Source organism: Coregonus lavaretus (assembly GCF_964263955.1).
Source record: "Coregonus lavaretus genome assembly, chromosome: 12".
NCBI classification, from domain to species: Eukaryota; Metazoa; Chordata; class Actinopteri; order Salmoniformes; family Salmonidae; genus Coregonus; species Coregonus lavaretus.
The window spans coordinates 37858585-37878799 of record NC_139999.1 but is presented as its reverse complement, the minus strand read 5'-3'; the positions used below and the strand labels follow the sequence as shown (position 1 = coordinate 37878799).

Sequence of the window (20215 nt, the reverse complement as noted above, 5' to 3'; positions counted from 1 at the left end):
CGAAACACGACCCCGCCAAGCTGCACTGCTTCTTGACACACTGCTCGCTTAACCCGGAAGCCAGCCGCACCAATGTGTCGGAGGAAACACTGTACAGCTGGCGACCAAAGTCAGCGTGCATGCGCCCGGCCCACCACAAGGAGTCGCTAGAGCGCAATGGGACAAGAACATCCTGGCCGGCCAAACCCTCCCCTAACCCGGACGACGCTGGGCCAATTGTGCGCCGCCTCATGGGTCTACCGGTCACGATACAGCCTGGGATTGAACCCGGGTCTGTAGTGACGCCTCTAGCACTGCAATGCAGTGCCTTAGATAGCTGCACCACTCGGGAGGCCGAAAATACATATTTTCAACGTCTGTAAAATATGTATTTTCAGCATCAGGAAAATAAGTATTTTCAACTTTCATTCAGAACTGAAAATGAACCTTATTTCAACGTCCGGAAAATATGTATTTTTCAAAGTCCGGAAAAGATGCCTTTTCATTGTCCTGAAAAATATGTATTTTAAACATATGGAAAATACCTTTTCACATTTCATTCAGAACCTAAATTGAACCTAACTTCAACATCTGGAAAATGTGTATTTTAAACGTCATTTTGCTTTTTTGGTCTCACCTATGGTGGCAGAACGGCAAGGACCGGCCCTGCTTATTTGGCTGACAGGGCACAGATAGAATGTGTGTCAGCATGCTTCAACGCCTACATGTTGACCCGAAGGAAGGCCATGATAGAGACAATGGGACTTTGTGCAAAGTCACAGCTGTGGTGAACATATACTCAACATAAACCATTTAACCAATTTGTCCCCAAGTTAAACCAATCAAAACAATCATGGCCAGTCATGTTGGAGCCTAAATGCCATTTATTACACAAAATGAAATGCAGATTGTGTTCAAATAATTTAAAGGGGGAATCTGCAGTTGCTACATCATTTTTTGGACTTATAAATTAATATGTACCCATTGATTCTTGAATAATATAATTTCATGAACGCCTCATGAGCTTAGTTCAACTGTTGCTCCTCATCAGAACCAAAATTATAGGCCTAAGTTTGCCTTACTCAAATGTTTGTAAACAAAGTAAATGTAAACAAACAAACTAGAATTTTGATATCATTGATCGTCAGTCCTTGCATCCATAGGCCAGGGTGGGGATGACGCTTTATTATTGTTTCAACTGCCGATTGCCCCTTTCAGTTAGCCTATTTATAAAAACTGCAATGTTGTAGACCTACTGTAAAGCAAATTCACATTGATGCCTGTTGCGTCATCAGGGAAACCCCTATCTCATGCGTCACGCAGAGAATCTACCCAAACGATCGGAAACAGTCCTTCACCATTTGCCACCCACTTGATGATTCTGCCGCACCATTAGGCTATTATTGTCCATGTTGTTTACGACTGTGCTGTAGATCAATAATATTTATTTGTGAAACAGCACCCAAATAACTTTTCTAGTACAATAAAGGGAGATTAATTAAATTGAAGGTTAGGCTAACAGCATAGGATATAGAAGCATACAGCTCACCTCACAAATTTCTGTGACTGACCAGGCAGAATGGTAGGCTATGTGGTCCTCAGTTTGTGTTGAATATGCTCATTTTAGAAAGATGCATCTTACTGCAAAGTGGGCAAATAAAAACAGAAAATGAAAGGGTTAATAAGCAAACCTCAGTCTTTCAAGCCCCCGCCTCCCACATCTCCAATTTGAAAGCCGCCTCTCTACTGGGAGAGGAAAGCTATTTTTCGGTCAGATGGCGTGCTGTAGTCCGCCCCCAGGTTTCTCTCACCCACACAACCAGCAAAAAGGCAGCCAGCAACCAATACGGTTCGCCGGGGGAGGATATCTGCCAACGAATTCAGACGAGTTATGATACGCTCAGGGATTTAGCTGGTGACAACAGCACTCAGAAGTGAGAAAGAAAACGATTGTACAGGGAAATAAAGCGATTATATAAATACATTTAAGACATTTACAACAGGCTGTGTACAATAGCTCTGTTGATCACGTTTTCGTAAAAAATTTAAAGTATTTATCTCACCTCTTACATTGATGGCAACTTAGTTAACGGGACTGGATGGGACTTAAACCAACAAAAAAATAGTCGTCGAAGGATGATACTTTCGATCAGGTAAAAAGTGAGATAACTGCTCATAGACCTTTATTTGAGATAATCTAACCTATTACGAGGTTCAACAGATTGCGCGAAAACTGGATTCGGGTCAGTGCGCGCAGGTCCCCTCTGCCAATTCAGCCATCCGACGAGGTGAGAGTCGTTTACATTTTTTATGCTGAAGTATTACATTTCACATGCGTGTTTAGTTCCGTAGAAAGATGGATAGTCTGGTATTGCCTTGCGCTATGAATGTGCGCTTAATACTATTGTCATTGTTTTTTAAATTATTGTTTTCGTAACCGTCGATTTGTGCATTATATTAACTCACAAATTCTGTCCTCATAAGAATAGACAAACTATTTTTAATTATCAGAGCTTGAAATAAACAAACAAAGTGCATTTCTAAACTGTAAATTTTTCCAATGACAATGCCATGCGTAATTGGAGAACACATCCTGCATATTTGAGGTATAGAGGATTGGGCACCCACACGTGAAGTGTTGTCAAAAATGATCACCAATAATAATATACTATCAGGAAAAGTAGGCTCTTGTAGGCTAGTATAAGTCTCTCATTTGTAATTTTGGTTAAAAAATTGGTATGACTTAGTGTGTTATACAAGACATTTGATTGATATGGACTTTATTTGTTCTTATATGAGACATGCTGCAACATAACAGATAGGTGTCAAAAGATTTGACACATTTCTCAATAAATTGATTGCATTCAATGCGAACAGATATGCGTCTTGACGCACGTAGTACTGTGTATGTTTCAGAAATGGATAAAGACATGCATCAAGATGGTTGAGCATTAGTTAATATATTGCATTCAAGGCAAAACATTTGGTGATATAGCTGCAATGGGTAAATTGGTGAAAGACAGACAGACATATAGTGCCTTCAGAAAAGTATTCAAACCCCTTGACCTTTTCCACATTTTGTTGTGTTACAGTCTGAATTTAAAATGGATTACATTGAGATTGTGTGTCACTGATCTACACACAATACCCCATAATGTCAAAGTGGAATATGTTTTTAGAAATGTTAACGAATTAATTAAAAATGAAAAGCTGAAATGTCTTGAGTCAATAAAGCCCAGTTTCCATTGGCACTTTGAAGTCAACCCAAGTAGGGCTGGCCATGGTGGCTAGCTCAAATTGCATTTCCACTGCGTTTCCACAGACCCAACTCGAATTTGAGAATTCCATTCAAGACAGCTCGAATTTGGCCCTCATTTTAAGTGCAAGTGGAAACGGGGCTTAAGTATTCAACCCCTTTGTTATGGAAAGCCCCAAAAAATATTTGCTTAACAAGTCACATAATAAATTGCATGGTGCAATAATAGCAAAGACCTTTCCTGCAATGACCAAATCGCCCTCTAGTGGCCTCATGGGTGGAATGTTATTAATATTTTCCATAATTTCATAATTAATACAATTTTTTTAACGCCGGAAATGTCAAACGGTTTTGTTATATTTCAGTCTTCTGTGATGTATATAAAGTGTAATATTGGGATGCAAACTCGAAATGTAATACATTTCAACTCTATATCTGACATGGTACAGATGTCTTCTTTTTTTTAAGCCCATAACCATGTGTGTGAGATGTATACTTTTGTTTCAAAGTAGATTCATTTAAGACTACCAAGAAACACAGATTTTCAAGTCAATCCACATTTTTTTGACTGACATTCTCTTCAGAATTCATTCTAAGAAGACTCTTAGTTTCTCGAACTGCAAGACCATTGTGTCCAATGGAGGTCAAAAATGCTTTTGGGTCGATTGACTTCAAATTTCATATACCGGGTCATGGCGGTCCCCCAGTGATAAATATGTAACATTTGGGAAGATTCAACATTTTTAACCCCTCGAAACCGCCCCTATGACCCCCAATGAAATTCAATGCACGGCCTCCTGTGGACAATCTTTAACAATGCTCCAAGTTTCAAGTCTTTATGTTAAAAATTGATCGTTCTACAGAGGATGGAAGACAGTGTTTTTGTGTAACTACAGTGAGAGAATGAAGGACCATGATGAGGATGAGTTAAGCCACTTCCTGTTGCCATAGAAAGCTGAACCGCAACACAGGGAATCCATATAAGGTCACGATGGGTTGTGTTGAAGGACGGTTAGCTAGCTCAGTTGCTGTCCACTGGGGCGTCATGGTTATTTAAGGGCTGTAGGTAATGCTTTTCTATGGAAGAAAGGCCTTGTTCAAATCAAATCAAATCAAATGTTATTTGCCACATGCGCCGAATACAACAGGTGTAGACATTACCGTGAAATGCTTACTTACAGCCCTTAACTGACAATGCATTTCTTTTTTAATAAAAAAATACAACAAGAACAACAAAAAAGTGTTGAGAAAAAAAGAGCAGAAGTTAAATAAAATAACAGTAGGGAGGCTATATACAGGGGGGTACCGGTGCAGAGTCAATGTGCGGGGGCACCGGCTAGTTGAGGTAATATGTATAAAAATATTTTTTTACCTTTATTTAACCAGGTAAGCCAGTTGAGAACAAGTTCTCATTTACAACTGCGACCTGGCCAAGATAAAGCAAAGCAGTGCAGAAAAAACAGCAACAACACAGAGTTACATATGGAATAAACAAAACGTACAGTCAATAACACAAAAGAAAATCTATATACAGTGTGTGCAAATGTAGAAAGTTATGGAGGTAAGGCAATAAATAGGCCATATTGCAAAATAATTACAATTATAATTTAGTATTAACACTGGAGTGAAAGATGTGCAGAAGATGATGTGCAAATAGAGATACTGGGGTGCAGTAACAGTCCAGCAATAACAATATCGGGATGAGCTAGTTGGGTGGGCTAATTACAGATGGGCTGTGTACAGGTGCAGTGATCGGTAAGCTGCTCTGACAACTGATGCTTAAAGATAGTGAGGGAGATAAGTGTCTCCAGCTTCAGAGATTTTTGCAGTTCGTTCCAGTCATTTGCAGCAGAGAACTGGAAGGAATGGCGACCAAAGGAGGTGTTTGCTTTGGGGATGACCAGTGAGATATACCTTCTGGAACGCATACTACGGATGGGTGTTGCTATGGTGACCAATGAGCTAAGATAAGGCGGGGATTTGCCTAGAAGGGATTTATAGATGACCTGGAGCCAGTGGGTTTGGCGTCGAATATGTAGTGAGGGCCAGCCAACGAGAGCGTACAGGTCACAATGGTGAGTAGTATATGGGCCTTTGGTGACAAAACGGATGGCACTGTGATAGACTACATCCAATTTGCTGAGTAGAGTGTTGGAAGCTATTTTGTAAATGACATCGCCGAAGTCAAGGATCGGTAGGATAGTCAGTTTTACGAGGGCATGTTTAGCAGCATGAGTGAAGGAGGCTTTGTTGCGAAATAGGAAGCCGATTCTAGATTTAACTTTGGATTGGAGATGCTTAATGTGAGTCTGGAAGGAGAGTTTACAATCTAACCAGACACCTAGGTATTTGTAGTTGTCCACATATTCTAAGTCAGAGCCGCAAGAGTAGTGATTCTAGTCGGGCAGGCGGGTGCAAGCATCGTTCGATTGAAGAGCATGCATTTAGTTTTACTAGCGTTTTAAGAGCAGTTGGAGGCCACGGAAGGAGTGTTGTATGGCATTGAAGCTCGTTTGGAGGTTTGTTAACACAGTGTCCAATGAAGGACCAGATGTATACAAAATGGTGTTGTCTGCGTAGAGGTGGATCTGAGAGTCACCAGCAGCAAGAGCGACATCATTGATATACATAGAGAATAGAGTCGGCCTGAGAATTGAACCCTGTGGCACCCCCATAGAGACTGCCAGAGGTCCAGACAACAGGCCCTCCGATTTGACACACTGAACTCTATCTGAGAAGTAGTTGGTGAACCAGGCGAGGCAGTCATTTGAGAAGCCAAGGCTATTTAGTCTGCTAATAAGAATGCGGTGATTGACAGAGTCAAAAGCCTTGGCCAGGTCAATGAAGACGGCTGCACAGTACTGTCCTTTATCGATCGCGGTTATTATATCGTTTAGGACCTTGAGCGTGGCTAGGTATACCCATGACCAGCTCGGAAACCAGATTGCATAACGGAGAAGGTACGGTGGGATTATAAATGGTCGGTGATCTGTTTGTTAACTTGGCTTTCAAATACTTTCGAAAAGTAGGGCAGGATGGATATAGGTCTGTAACAGTTTGGATCTAGAGTGTCACCCCCTTTGAAGAGGGGGATGACCGTGGCAGCTTTCCAATCTCTGGGGATCTCAGACGATACGAAAGACAGGTTGAACAGGCTGGTGATAGGGGTTGTGACAATTTCGGCGGCTAATTTTAGAAAGAAAGGGTCCAGATTGTCTAGCCCAGCTGATTTGTAGGGGTCCAGATTTTGCAGCTCTTTCAGAACATCAGCTATCTGAATTTGGGGGGGGGGGGGGGGGGGGGCATGGGCAAGTTGCAGTGGAGGGTGCAGGGCTGGTGGCTGGGGTAGGGGTAGCCAGGTGGAAAGCATGGCCAGCCGTAACAAAATGCTTGTTGAAATGTTCGATTATCGTAGATTTATCGGTAGTGACAGTGTTTCCTAGCCTCAGTGCATTGGGCAGCTGGGAGGAAGTGCTCTTATTCTCCATGGACTTTAGTGTCCCAAAACTTTTTGGAGTTAGTGCTACAGGATGCACATTTCTGTTTGAAAAAGTTAGCCTTTGCTTTCCTAACTGATTGTGTATATTGGTTCCTGACTTCCCTGAAAAGTTGCATATCGCGGGGGCTGTTCGATGCTAATGCCGTACGCCACAGGATGTTTTTGTGCTGGTCAAGGGCAGTCAAGTCTGGAGTGAACCAGGGGCTATATCTGTTCTTGGTTCTGATTTTTTTGAATGGGGCATGCTCATTTAAGATGGAGAGGAAAGCACTTTTAAAGAACAACCAGGCATCCTCTACTGACGGAATGAGGTCAATTGCCATCCAGGATACCCGGGCCAGGTCAATTAGAAAGGCCTGCTCGCTGAAGTGTTTTAGGGAGCGTTTGACAGTGATGAGGGGTGGTCGTTTGACCGCGGACCCATTACGGACGCAGGCAATGAGGCAGTGATCGCTGAGATCCTGGTTGAAGACAGCGGAGGTGTATTTAGAGGGTAAATTAGTCAGGACGATATCTATGAGGGTGCCCATGTTAACAGATTTAGGGTTGTACCTGGTAGGTTCCTTGATAATTTGTGTGAGATTGAGGGCATCTAGTTTAGATTGTAGGATGGCCGGGGTGTTAAGCATATCCCAGTTTAGGTCACCAAGCAGTACGAACTCTGAGGATAGATGGGGGGCAATCAATTCACATATGGTGTTCAGGGCACAGCTGGGGGCTGAGGGGGTTCTGTAGCAAGCGGCAACAGTGAGAGACTTATTTCTGGAAAGGTGGATTTTTAGAAGTAGAAGGCCAAACTGTTTGGGCACAGACCTGGATAGTATGATAGAGCTCTGCAGGCTCTCTCTACAGTAGATTGCAACTCCGCCCCCTTTGGCAGTTCTATCTAGACGGAAAATGTTGTAGTTGAGAATGGAAATTTCAGAATCTTTGGTGGCCTTCCTAAGCCAGGATTCAGACACTGCTAGAACATCAGGGTTGGCTGAGTGTGCTAACGCAGTGAATAACTCAAACTTAGGGAGGAGGCTTCGGATGTTAACATGCAAGAAACCAAGGCTTTTGCGATTACAGAAGTCAACAAATGATAGCGCCTGGGTTAACCTCTACATCACCAGAGGAACAGAGTAGAATAAGGATACGGCTAAAGGCTTTAAGAACTGGTCTTCTAGTGCGTTGGGTACAGAGAAAAAAAGGGGCAGATTTCCGGGCGTTGTAGAATAGATTCAGGGCATTATGTACAGACAAGGATATGGAAGGATATGAGTACAGTGGAGGTAAACCTAAGCGTTGGGTAAAGATGAAAGAGATAGCATCACTGGAGGCACCGATTGAGCCGGTCTCCGCGTGTGTGGGGGGTGGGACAAAGGATCTATCTGAGACAGGTTGAGCAGGACTGGGGGCTCTACATTGAAAAAGTACAGTTAAAACTAACCGAAACAGCAATAGGCAAGGCATATTGACATGGGAGATAGGCATAAAGCAGTCACAGGTGTTATTTGAGAGAGCTAAGATAACAGCTGGTAATGGCGACGAAAGTTTGAGCTGAGGCTAAACAGATAAACAGGATGAGGTACCGTATAAAGGAACAGTCCAGCAGGCATCAGCTGTGTAGCTGAGTGATCATAAGGTCCAGTGAACAGCAATAAGTAAGTCCGGGAGCAGTTCAGTGGCTGCTACGCTACAGGCGAGCTGGAGGCACGGCTGTTGATTGCGTGTGCTAGCGGGCCGGGGCTAGCAGATGGATCTTCGTGGTCGTCGCAAAGGGAATCCTGTTGAAACCACATCAGACGATTACGTCGGCAGACCAGTTGTGATGGATCGGCGGGGCTCCGTGTCAACTCTAGGAGGTCCCGTCCGGTTGACAGAGAGGTAGATAGCCGGCAGATGGGCCTGGCTCGAGGCTAGCTCAAGGCTAACTGGGGTTAGCTTCAGGACAGTGGTGATTAGCCAACAACGACAACATCCATTCGGTTGCAGCTAGCTAGTTGCGATGATCCGGTGTTAAGGTCCAGTGATTCAGTGATTCCAGCAGAAAATCCGATATGCTCTGACTCGATAGCGCGATGTGCAGACTGTGCAGACTGGCCAATAATTGTCCAGGCTAGAGCTGGTTGGTAGGTAGTGCAGGCCACGGCCACGGCCACGGACAATGGTGAAGACCGCTAACGGTGGCTAATAGCAAGTAGCTAGTTAGCTGGCTAGCTGGCTAGTTTCAGCCAGAGGTTCTGGATAAAAATGTACGAAGAAATAATATAATCCGTTCCACATTGGGTGAGGCGGGTTGCAAGAAAGTATATTTAGTTAAAGGATGGAAAGTGAGATTGAGAAATATATACGAAAAATACAAAAAAACAAAAAACTGGCTATTTACATGAGGACACTACAGAAAACACGACCGCACTGCTATGCCATCTTGGAAGTCTTCAGGGTTGAGGTTAGAGTCTGTCTTTCTGCCTGAATATCCTTTTGCATTGAATGCAATGTATTGACTTGTGTCAATTCTCTTGACGCATATCTACAGTACCAGTCAAAAGTTTGGACACACCTACTCATTCCAGGGTTTTTCTTTATTTTTACTATTTTCTACATTGTAGAATAATAGTGAAGACATCCAAACTATGAAATAACACATATGGAATCATGTAGTAACCAAAAACGTGTTAAACGAATCAAAATATATATATATATATATATACAGTGGGGAGAACAAGTATTTGATACACTGCCGATTTTGCAGGTTTTCCTACTTACAAAGCATGTAGACGTCTGTAATTTTTATCATAGGTACACTTCAACTGTGAGAGATGGAATCTAAAACAAAAATACTGAAAATCACATTGCATGATTTTTAAGTAATTAATTTGCATTTTATTGCATGACATAAGTATTTGATACATCAGAAAAGCAGAACTTAATATTTGGTACAGAAACCTTTGTTTGCAATTACAGAGATCATACGTTTCCTGTAGGTCTTGACCAGGTTTGCACACACTGCAGCAGGGATTTTGGCCCACTCCTCCATACAGACCTTCTCCAGATCCTTCAGGTTTCGGGGCTGTCGCTGGGCAATACGGACTTTCAGCTCCCTCCAAAGATTTTCTATTGGGTTCAGGTCTGGAGACTGGCTAGCCCACTCCAGGACCTTGAGATGCTTCTTATGGAGCCACTCATTAGTTGCCCTGGCTGTGTGTTTCGGATCGTTGTCACGCTGGAAGACCCAGCCACGACCCATCTTCAATGCTCTTACTCAGGGAAGGAGGTTGTTGGCCAAGATCTCGCGATACATGGCCCCATCCATCCTCCCCTCAAAACGGTGCAGTCGTCCTGTCCCCTTTGCAGAAAAGCATCCCCAAAGAATGATGTTTCCACCTCCATGCTTCACGGTTGGGATGGTGTTCTTGGGGTTGTACTCATCCTTCTTCTTCCTCCAAACACGGCGAGTGGAGTTTAGACCAAAAAGCTCTATTTTTGTTTCATCAGACCACATGACCTTCTCCCATTCCTCCTCTGGATCATCCAGATGGTCATTGGCAAACTTCAGACGGGCCTGGACATGCGCTGGCTTGAGCAGGGGGACCTTGCGTGCGCTGCAGGATTTTAATCAATGACGGCGTAGTGTGTTACTAATGGTTTTCTTTGAGACTGTGGTCCCAGCTCTCTTCAGGTCATTGACCAGGTCCTGCCGTGTAGTTCTGGGCTGATCCCTCACCTTCCTCATGATCATTGATGCCCCACGAGGTGAGATCTTGCATGGAGCCCCAGACCGAGGGTGATTGACCGTCATCTTGAACTTCTTCCATTTTCTAATAATTGCGCCAACAGTTGTTGCCTTCTCACCAAGCTGCTTGCCTATTGTCCTGTAGCCCATCTCAGCCTTGTGCAGGTTTACCATTTTATCCCTGATGTCCTTACACAGCTCTCTGGTCTTGGCCATTGTGGAGAGGTTGGAGTCTGTTTGATTGAGTGTGTGGACATGTGTATTTTATACAGGTAACGAGTTCAAACAGGTGCAGTTAATACAGGTAATGAGTGGAGAACAGGAGGGCTTCTTATAGAAAAACTAACAGGTCTGTGAGAGCCGGAATTCTTACTGGTTGGTAGGTGATCAAATACTTATGTCATGCAATAAAATGCAAATTACTTAAAAATCATACAATGTGATTTTCTGGATTTTTGTTTTAGATTCCGTCTCTCACAGTTGAAGTGTACCTATGATAAAAATTACAGACGTCTACATGCTTTGTAAGTAGGAAAACCTGCAAAATCGGCAGTGTATCAAATATTTGTTCTCCCCACTGTATATGAGATTCTTCAAAATAGCCACCCTTTGCCTTGATGAAAGCTTTGCACACTCTTGGCATTCTCTCAATCAGCTTCATGAGGTAGTCACCAGCAATGCATTTCAATTAACAGGTGTGCCTTGTTAAAAGTTAATTTGTGGAGTTTCTTTCCTTCTTAATGCGTTTGAGCCAATCAGTTGTGTTGTGACAAGGTAGGGGTGGTATACAGAAGATAGCCCTATTTGGTAAAAGACCAAGTCCATATTATGTCAAGAACAGCTCAAATAAGCAAAGAGAAATGACAGTCCATCATTACTTTAAGACATGAAGGTCAGTCAATCCGGAAAATGTCAAGAACTCGCAAAAACCATCAAGCGCTATGATGAAACTGGCTCTCATGAGGACCGCCACAGGAAAGGAAGACCCAGAGTTACCTCTGCTGCAGAGGATAAGTTCATTAGAGTTACCAGCCTCAGAAATTGCAGCCCAAATAAATGCAGAGTTCAAGTAACAGACACATCTCAACATTAACTGTTCAGAGGAGACTGCGTGAATCAGGCCTTCATGGTCGAATTGCTGCAAAGAAACCACTACTAAAGGACACCAATAAGAAGAAGAGACTTGCTTGGGCCAAGAAACACATGCAATGAACAATAGAGTGGTGGAAATCTGTCCTTTGTTCTGATGAGTCCAAATGTGAGATTTCTGGTTCCAACCACCATGTCTATGTGAGACGCAGAGTACAGTGGCTTGCGAAAGTATTCACCCCCTTGGCATTTTTCCTATTTTGGTGCCTTACAACCTGGAATTAAATTGATTTTTGGCGGGTTTGTATCATTTGATTTACACAACATTCCTACCACTTTGAAGATGCAAAATATTTTTTGGGGTGAAACAAAAAAGAAATAAGACAAAAAAACAGAACTTGAGCGTGCATAACTATTCAGAGTGAAGGAAAAGCAGCCAACAAGTCCTCAACATATGTGGGAACTCCTTCAAGACTGTTGGAAAAGCATTCCTCATGAAGCTGGTTGAGAGAATGCCAAGAGTGTGCAAAGCTGTCATCTAGGCAAAGGGTGGCTACTTGAAGAATCTCAAATATCAAATATTTTGATTTGTTTAACACTTTTTTGGTTACTACATGATTCCATATGTGTTATTTCATAGTTTTGATGTCTTCACTATTATTATACAATGTAGAAAATAGTAAAAATAAAGAAAAACCCTTGTGTGTCCAAACTTTTGACTGGTATTGTATGCTTCAATATCATGTCTGTGGTGGAAGAGAGGAGAAAGAGGTGGAGATGGGAAAGAGAAAGACAGATGAGAGTGGAGAGGAGAGAGGGAGATGGTGTTGGAGGGAGGGGAGAGAGAGTGAGGAGGGAGAGATGGATGAGAGGGGGTTAGGGAGGGAAACAAGCAGGGAGAGAGAGGAAGGAGGAAGGATTATCCCATATAGCTAACAAATGAATAAAGCATTCTGTACACACAACACTATACATCTGAACTATTTTCTCCTTCCATTGATTGATGAGACATTTATTAAACTTAAGTGGAGTCTTGAGTAACTCTCCTCCGGTCTGTTCCTTCTTTCCTGTCTCCAGTCCTACGCCATGTCTCTGCCGCGTATGCTGGGCGAGCTGCAGCTGTACCGTGTGCTGCAGAGGGCCAACCTGCTGGCCTACTACGACACCTTCATCCAGCAGGGTGGCGACGACTTGCAGCAGCTCTGTGAGGCTGCAGAGGACGAGTTCCTGGAGATCATGGCGCTGGTCGGCATGGCAACCAAGCCACTGCACGTGCGCCGTCTGCAGAAGGCCCTCCGCGACTGGGCAGCCAACCCGGCCCTCTTCAACCAGCCCCTGGCCAACGTGCCGCTGGGCGGCATCCCGCTGTTCAAGGTGGACGGGATTGGTGCCAGCGGGACCGCCGCCGGAGGACCCAGGAAGTCCCTGAGCAACGGGCAGCCGGGGTCGCCGTTCGACAGGGAATGCCTCACCCCTATGCACAGCGGGAGCCCCAGAAGCCCCTGCTCCCAGGCCTCACCACAGCGCCCGGACACTCACTACAGGGACAAGCTGTCCCCAATGAACCCCCACTGGCTCAGCCCAGAGCCGGACGGGAACAGTGCCTCGGCCTCAGCCTCAGGGATGGACGAGGAGCAGCCCAGCCCACCTCTGCTCCCCCCTCGTACACAAGGTCCCTCCACGCCCCCGGCCTCCTCCTCCCTCTCCCTGGTGGTCCTCTCAGCCTGGCCTGGGGGCCAGCTGGATGGGGAGACAGCACGGGCAGTGGGGGAGAGCGTTGACAGGCTCCTGAGGACCCTGCCCAGGTCGGACCCCAGAGAGGTGAAGACACTGCTTAGGATGAACAAGAAGATGGCCAAGACGGTGGGCCACATCTTCAAGATGGCACCCCAGGAGATGGTCAAGGAGGAGGAGATCCGCAAGTACAGCATCATCTACGGCCGCTTCGACTCCAAGAGGAGGGAGGGCAAGCAGCTCACACATCACGAGGTGAGGGCATCAGTGTTTCCACTACTAGAGTTATCTGTGGACTAGTATATGTGTGAGGCTTGAGCCTTCCCACTGGGCACAGATGTTAGTTCAACGTCTAGTTTTGATTTGTGAAGTAACCTGAATTCAACGTGAAATCAAAAAAAAAAGTCACGTCATTGGATTTAGGTTAAAAGTTGGGTGAAAAAAACACGAAATTCCCTTACTTTGATGACTTTTTTCAAACCCAATCAGTTTTCCACTTTGCTTCAACGTCATCACATTGAATTGTTTTGTTCAAATGACCTGGAAACAACGTGGATTCAACCAGTTTTTGCCCAGTGGGTTGTCTTTTTTAAAATCATAGTGTTCATATCATTCTAATGTACACTCTTTCCCCTCTCACCTTATTTGATGTGCTCCTCATGTTCAGCTGATCATCAACGAAGCGGCCGCCCAGTTCTGTATGCGTGACAACGCTCTGCTTCTGCGACGGGTAGAGCTCTTCTCATTGGCTAGACAGGTGGCGAGAGAATGCGCCTACACCTCCACACTCAAGCATGCCAGGTAAGGGCACGAGCTTCCATAGTTTAGGGGCTTCCCCACCCCCGTCTGATGACCTTCCCACCCTCTCACCTTCTGTCTCTTCCGCCCTGGTCAAAAGTAGTGCACTACATACAGATGTAGGATCTTAATCTGATCACTCTTTTGTTGCTGAGAATTTTCCCGCACAGCAGAAAAAGTAAACTTTTAGTTTATTTGAGTTTTAAAAAGGCTTCTAAAGTTAGTAATTTCCAATTTCTGACTTGATCTGCCCCAATGAAAAATGAATCAACCCCTACATTTACATTTACATTTTTGTCATTTAGCAGACGCGCTTATCCAGAGCGACTTACAGTTAGTGAGTGCATACATTTTTCATACTGGCCCCCTGTGGGAATCGAACCCACAACCCTGGCGTTGCAAGCGCCATGCTCTACCAACTGAGCTACATTCATTAAAATCCACATAATAATTCACATTTCCTGTTGCTGCAGGATTATTTTTCTGCTGAAGCAAACTGTCTCAAATTAAGATCCTACATCTATAGGGAATAGGGTGCCATTTGGGACACAGACAAGGAAACCCAAATATAGAGAGACTTATGATATGAGAAATGAAAATATTTTATGTTCTGCTTTGCCTTGAAAATATATTATGTCCTGTTCTCAACCAGATATGAGCATAGAGAAACTACTATGTGGTTGCAGGCAGCATAGGGGCGAAGAGAGATGGATGTCTAGAACAGAGGGAAAGCTGGGAACTCCCACAGCACACATAGCTAAGCCTGTTTTTTCTGGATTTTTGTTGTTGTTATTCTGTCTCTCACTGTTCAAATAAACCTACCATTAAAATTATAGACTGATCATGTCTTTGTCAGTTGGCAAACATACAAAATCAGCAGGGGATCAAATACTTTTTTCCCTCACTGTAAGCTTTTTGTGCGTATGGAACATTTTTGGGATATTTTATTTCGGCTCATGATACATGTGACCAACACTTTACATGTTGCGTTTATATTTTTATTCAGTATATTTTAATTGGATATAGTGAGCTACTACTCGCTAATGAACAAACAGACAGTAGGACCAACTGAATCCTGGAGTTTGCACAAGAGGATTGCTCTTCTTTCACTTTCTTATTATCTATTTATCTTATTACAGAACAAATGCAGGAGACTGCAGCTTACCACCCCAAAAGAGAGTGAAACATGATGTGAGTGGGCTAAAATCTCTAAACCCCTAACAAGAAAGATTAAAACTATACCAAACTCTCTCTCACTCTGTTTAAATTAGTTAGTGAGTGTACAAAAGCTGTTTTGTCAATGTAATATTGGTACCATATTGAACCATACAGCATTGGTAGACAATGAATAAGCTGTAATTAGAATAAATCAATGAAATTGCAATAATTCATATACTGTAATTTATACCATGGCTACATTTTAATCAGTCCTATACTATATATCAATTTGTACCATTAGTACATTTCAGTAGTAATTGCATTGTAACACACACAATATGACATTTTGGTGTGTGTTTCAGGTGATAGTGTCAGAGTGTGTGTCCTCCCTCCATGGTGTGGAGGGGTCAGAGGGCGTGTCCCAGAGGGCTGATGAGGACAGCTTATCAGGAGAGAGTCTGGACAGCTTAACACAAGGTACTACATACAGTGTCCAGATCCAAATATATTTTCTTTAACACTAGCATGTACAGTACCAGTCAAAAGTTTGGACACACCTACTCAAGGGTGTTTCTTAATTTTTACTATTTTCTACATTGTAGAATAATAGTGAAGACATCAAAACTATGAAATAACACATATGGAATCATGTAGTAACCCAAAAAGTGATTCTTCAAAGTAGCCACCCTTTGCCTTGATGACAGCTTTGCACACTCTTGGCATTCTCTCAACCAGCATCATGAGGTAGTCACCTGGAATGCATTTCAATTAACAGGTGTGCCTTGTTAAAAGTTAATTTGTGGAATTTCTTTCCTTCTTAATGCGTTTGAGCCAATCAGTTGTGTTGTGACAAGGTAGGGGTGGTATACAGAATATAGCCCTATTTGGTAAAATACCAAGTCCATATTATGGCAAGAACATCTAAAATAATCAAAGAGAAATGATAGTCCATCATTACTTTAAGACATTAAGGTCAGTCAATCCGGAACATTTCAATAACTTTTAAAGTTTCTTCAAGTGCAGTCGCTATGATAAAATTGTCTCTCATGAGGACCGCCACAGGAAAGGAAGACCCAGAGTTACCTCTGCTGCAGATGATAAATTCATTAGAGTTAACTGCACCTCAGATTGCAGCCCAAATAAATGCTTCACAGAGTTCAAGTAACAGACACATCTCAACATCAACTGTTCAGAGGAGACTGCGTGAATCAGGCCCTCATGGTCGAATTGCTGCAAAGAAACCACTACTAAAGGACACCAATAAGAAGAAGAGACTTGGTTGGGCCAAGAAACACGAGCAATGGACATTAGACCGGTGGAAATCTGTCCTTTGGTCTGATGAGTCCAAATTTGAGATTTGTGTTTAACACTTTTTTGGTTACTACATAACTCCATATGTGTTATTTCATAGTTTTGATGTCTTCACTATTATTCTACAATGTAGAAAATAGTAAAAATAAAGAAAAACCCTTGAATGAGTAGGTGTGTCTAAACTTTTGACTGGTACTGTATATACAGTAATTGTTGAACACATTTAGTGCTGATCTTGTACAGTAAGTGTCACTTAATCATATTTCATTCCCAGACATTCTTTATGTGTTTCTGTAAATGTCACAGAGCCCCACTGACTCCAAAGCACCATTGATAATGAAGCCCAAATAGTTTCTGTAGTGTCAGGTTATGTCCCAAATGGTACCCTATTCCCTATTACATCAGGAATAGGGTGCCATTCTTGACGCAGCCTCAATCTTGTCAAGACTGTCTTGTCATTCACACCTAACCCTGTCTGTCCTAATAGACGTAGGCTCACAGTGCAACCAATCTCCATCCCCCCGCCCCCCCACCGACACCGCCATCCCTGCCAACTGGAGTCGCCATCTCATGCAACAAACGCTCATGGATGAGGGGCTGCGATTGGCTACGATGGTGTCACATGACCGCGCTGGCAAGATCAGCCTTAGGTCAGAGGGGACATATACCACAGGTGACTTTCTGAACAATGGCTTACAAACATTCTCATTCTCATCTTTTTCAGGCCTAAAAAGTGGTGTTATGTTGAGACGAGTCCGTCCCACAACATTTGTTGTGTAGATTTGGCTACATGTCTCAATCTCAAATGAATAGGAAAGATAGGCATTGTCTCATTTCATCATTTTTAAACGGTGCCTATCATTCCCATTCATTTGAATTTGAGACATACAGCAGAATCGAGCTAAATCAACGCAACAAATGTTGTGGGACATTGACTGGGACATTGACTTCTCCTGATATTAAACCACTTTCAAGGTCTGAAAACATTGGACAAACTTAGATTTTGAAGTGAATTATCACTTTAACATACTGTCCCTGTAGCCAGTATTGTTGTCTAGGGTGATGCCTCCCACTATCCAGAGCTGTTTCACTAGCTGGGACTGGAGAAGAGAAAAAGGAGAAAAATTAGTTGGGGGATAGAGAGGGGAGGCTGAGGAGGAACCTTTCAGCTACAATTTAGATTAGAAAACCATACTGAAAGTTGACATGGATGTCAGTACAGTCAAATTGCCATGAGGTCTTGTAGCATACGTTAATAATAGTGACACTTAAAATGATTGTACTTAACCCTTTCCCCTGTCACATCTTATCATGCATCATTACAATGTAAAGGTGAAGCCATTCAGATGTTAATAAAGCTACTGTGCCGTAGCACTGGGCTGTCACAGTAGGCAGGGTGGAGAAGATACAGGGAGATAGAGAGAGAGTGGGAGAGAAAGAGTGGGAGATAGAAAGAGAGAGAATAATGGTGGGGGGGGCAGAGGAAGGGCTGTGGAGGCGGTAGAAACGGAACCCCCCCTCACCAGCTGACGTCACATTGTGTTAGGCGTGTGGGCTGAAGGGCGGGATGGATTGAGAAAGGGGGCTAACGAGTGGGCGGTAATTGGAGTGGCGTTGCATTGACTCACCAGGCGACAGAGAACAAAAATAAAAACCTGTGGGCAGGGAAATGGCACAGGCTTTTTTTTTCTACCTCTTCCTCGACTTCTTAAGTAAAGGGGATAAACAACCAAAATGACATGTTTCATCTCTCTATGACGTCGGTCTCCCTCTCGCTTCCCCTCCGTCGTCCATTGTTCTTCTCACTCACCCTGGTTTCCTTCTCCTTTTCTGTCACACTCACTCAACGCAACACGACTTGTCTTCTCTGACTGTACTGACTCCATCTACAGTATTATCCTATTAGCCTATAAGTGGGTTCACATTCTGTCAGACAAAACCAATCTACTATACATTAATTGGTGTACAGTTGACTATATCAATCACTCAAAGGTTCAGGGGGAGTAATAATGTATTGTCATCATATTGTCTCAGTCGGCCATATAGGCTAACAGCCCTTATCGTTCCTCTTCCAGACTTTGAGGTCAAGGTGGAGAGGAGGAGCTCAGTAGCAGTGTGCAGCAGCAGCAGCCCTGGCAGCACCAAAGATGACTCGGACCGCAGGGGAAAGTAGTGAAACCAACCACTCATCATCCTGAGAACCCATCAACAACCCTGCCTCTCAGCTTCACTCAGATCCTGGAGGGTACAACTCAGCAGGCTTTCCATCCGTACTTAAACCATTGACACTTGGCAGTACTGGGGAGGGGAGGTGGAATTAATCATTCCAATCTAAATCAATTTTGCATCCCAGATGACCCTCAATTCACTACATAGTGCACTACATTTGATCAGAACCCTGGTAAAAAGCAGTGCATTATATAGGGAATATGGTGCTATTTGGGCTGAATCGGGTGGTTCAGGGAGAGGGAAAGCATCATAAACCTGCTAAATCTACGGCCCTCCAGTACTGAAATGGAGGGACAGGCACTCTACAACTTTACCTCTGTTTATAGTGTGCCCAAAACCTCCAAACAGCCCTGCGAGGCCATTAGCCACATGCATCCACAGGGCTACGGTAACACTTACACAACTGTAGGAGGTTTGTCACACACTGATGTGACAATGTCTCAGTTTGCCCACTTTGAACATAATCCCAATAATACCCTCATCCCCCACCCCGCCCCAGGACAATGGATGCAAAATGTTGATATCATGACTAACTTTTGGTGCTATTTTCGTTCTGTTGATACAAGGTTGTCACTGAGAAAGGACTTGTGATTAGGATAAGTATCTGTTATGACACTGTCGTTAAAGATTGGTTTTACAAAGTGTCACTAATTTGAGTGTTGACCGTTTGATAGTTAGATGATAAAGGGAAAATGTGTACAGAGAAGATAATCAGGTTCAAAGGCCTTTTTCTCCCAATACTGCAGCAACTGTCACTGACACCCACTGAGATGTTAATTTATAGGGGTGGGTTTGGATGTTAATATGTTAACACTATTGAGCCTTTATATTTGTTGGTGAACTCAACATTCTTTGATTTAACTTAATAAGGCTTAAACAAGCAACAATAATTTACAAGCACCAATAACAATTTGCATAACTCGAGGCAAGTTAACAATTGCAAGAATGGTCTTCTCCCAATGTTATTTTTTTAATACAGTATGTATGTCGTATCAAACACTAAATTCTTTAACTATGGAGTTTTTTTGGTAAGAATACATCGTCAGATGTTACTGGGTATGAATGTTTAAAAGAAAGGTGTTTGGATAGTTAGGAAATCAGGGAGAATCCAGGACATTACATTTTCTGCATCCGAAAAAGCCCCCTATTTCCTATATAATGCACTACTTTTGAACAAGGCCCACCTCTGGTCAAAGGTGGTGCACTATATAGGAAATAGGGTGCAATTTGGGATGGACACATTATTTCCATGAAGTACCTAAACTGTAACCTCCTGCCTCACAAGCATTAAACAACCTCCTCAATTTGTTATGATGAACAGCAGATTATTTATTTTGTTAAATCTCAATAAATGTTATTTTATTGTTGAAAAATTGTTGTGGCCCCATCTGTTGCACTCCTTGTGAGGAAATCCATCCACTCCATCTGTTGCACTCCTTGTGAG

At 43.2% G+C, this 20215-nt stretch overlaps 1 protein-coding gene across 1 annotated transcript; it reads left to right on the top strand.

Annotated features, from left to right (window-relative positions):
• The first annotated feature begins 1832 nt into the window (after positions 1–1832).
• Positions 1833–20139, top strand: LOC311137957 (NGFI-A-binding protein 2-like). The gene is made up of 7 exons (XM_084172588.1): positions 1833–2267; positions 12619–13530; positions 13943–14076; positions 15213–15264; positions 15594–15708; positions 17030–17215; positions 18618–20139. Exons 2-7 carry the CDS (start codon positions 12628–12630, stop codon positions 18713–18715), a joined length of 1488 nt encoding a protein of 495 aa, XP_084028714.1. The 5' UTR covers positions 1833–2267; positions 12619–12627; the 3' UTR covers positions 18716–20139.
• The last annotated feature ends 76 nt before the right edge of the window (positions 20140–20215 follow it).

What these genes read in the sequence shown, in the direction of transcription:
- LOC311137957 (XM_084172588.1), top strand. Translation starts at nt 12,628, where the DNA reads ATGTCTCTGCCGCGTATGCTGGGCGAGCTGCAGCTGTACCGTGTGCTG. An exon ending in AAAAGAGAGTGAAACATGAT is followed by an intron (nt 15,265 to 15,593) that starts GTGAGTGGGCTA and finishes TGTGTGTTTCAG; the next exon opens with GTGATAGTGTCAGAGTGTGT. An exon ending in AGAGGGGACATATACCACAG is followed by an intron (nt 17,216 to 18,617) that starts GTGACTTTCTGA and finishes TTCCTCTTCCAG; the next exon opens with ACTTTGAGGTCAAGGTGGAG.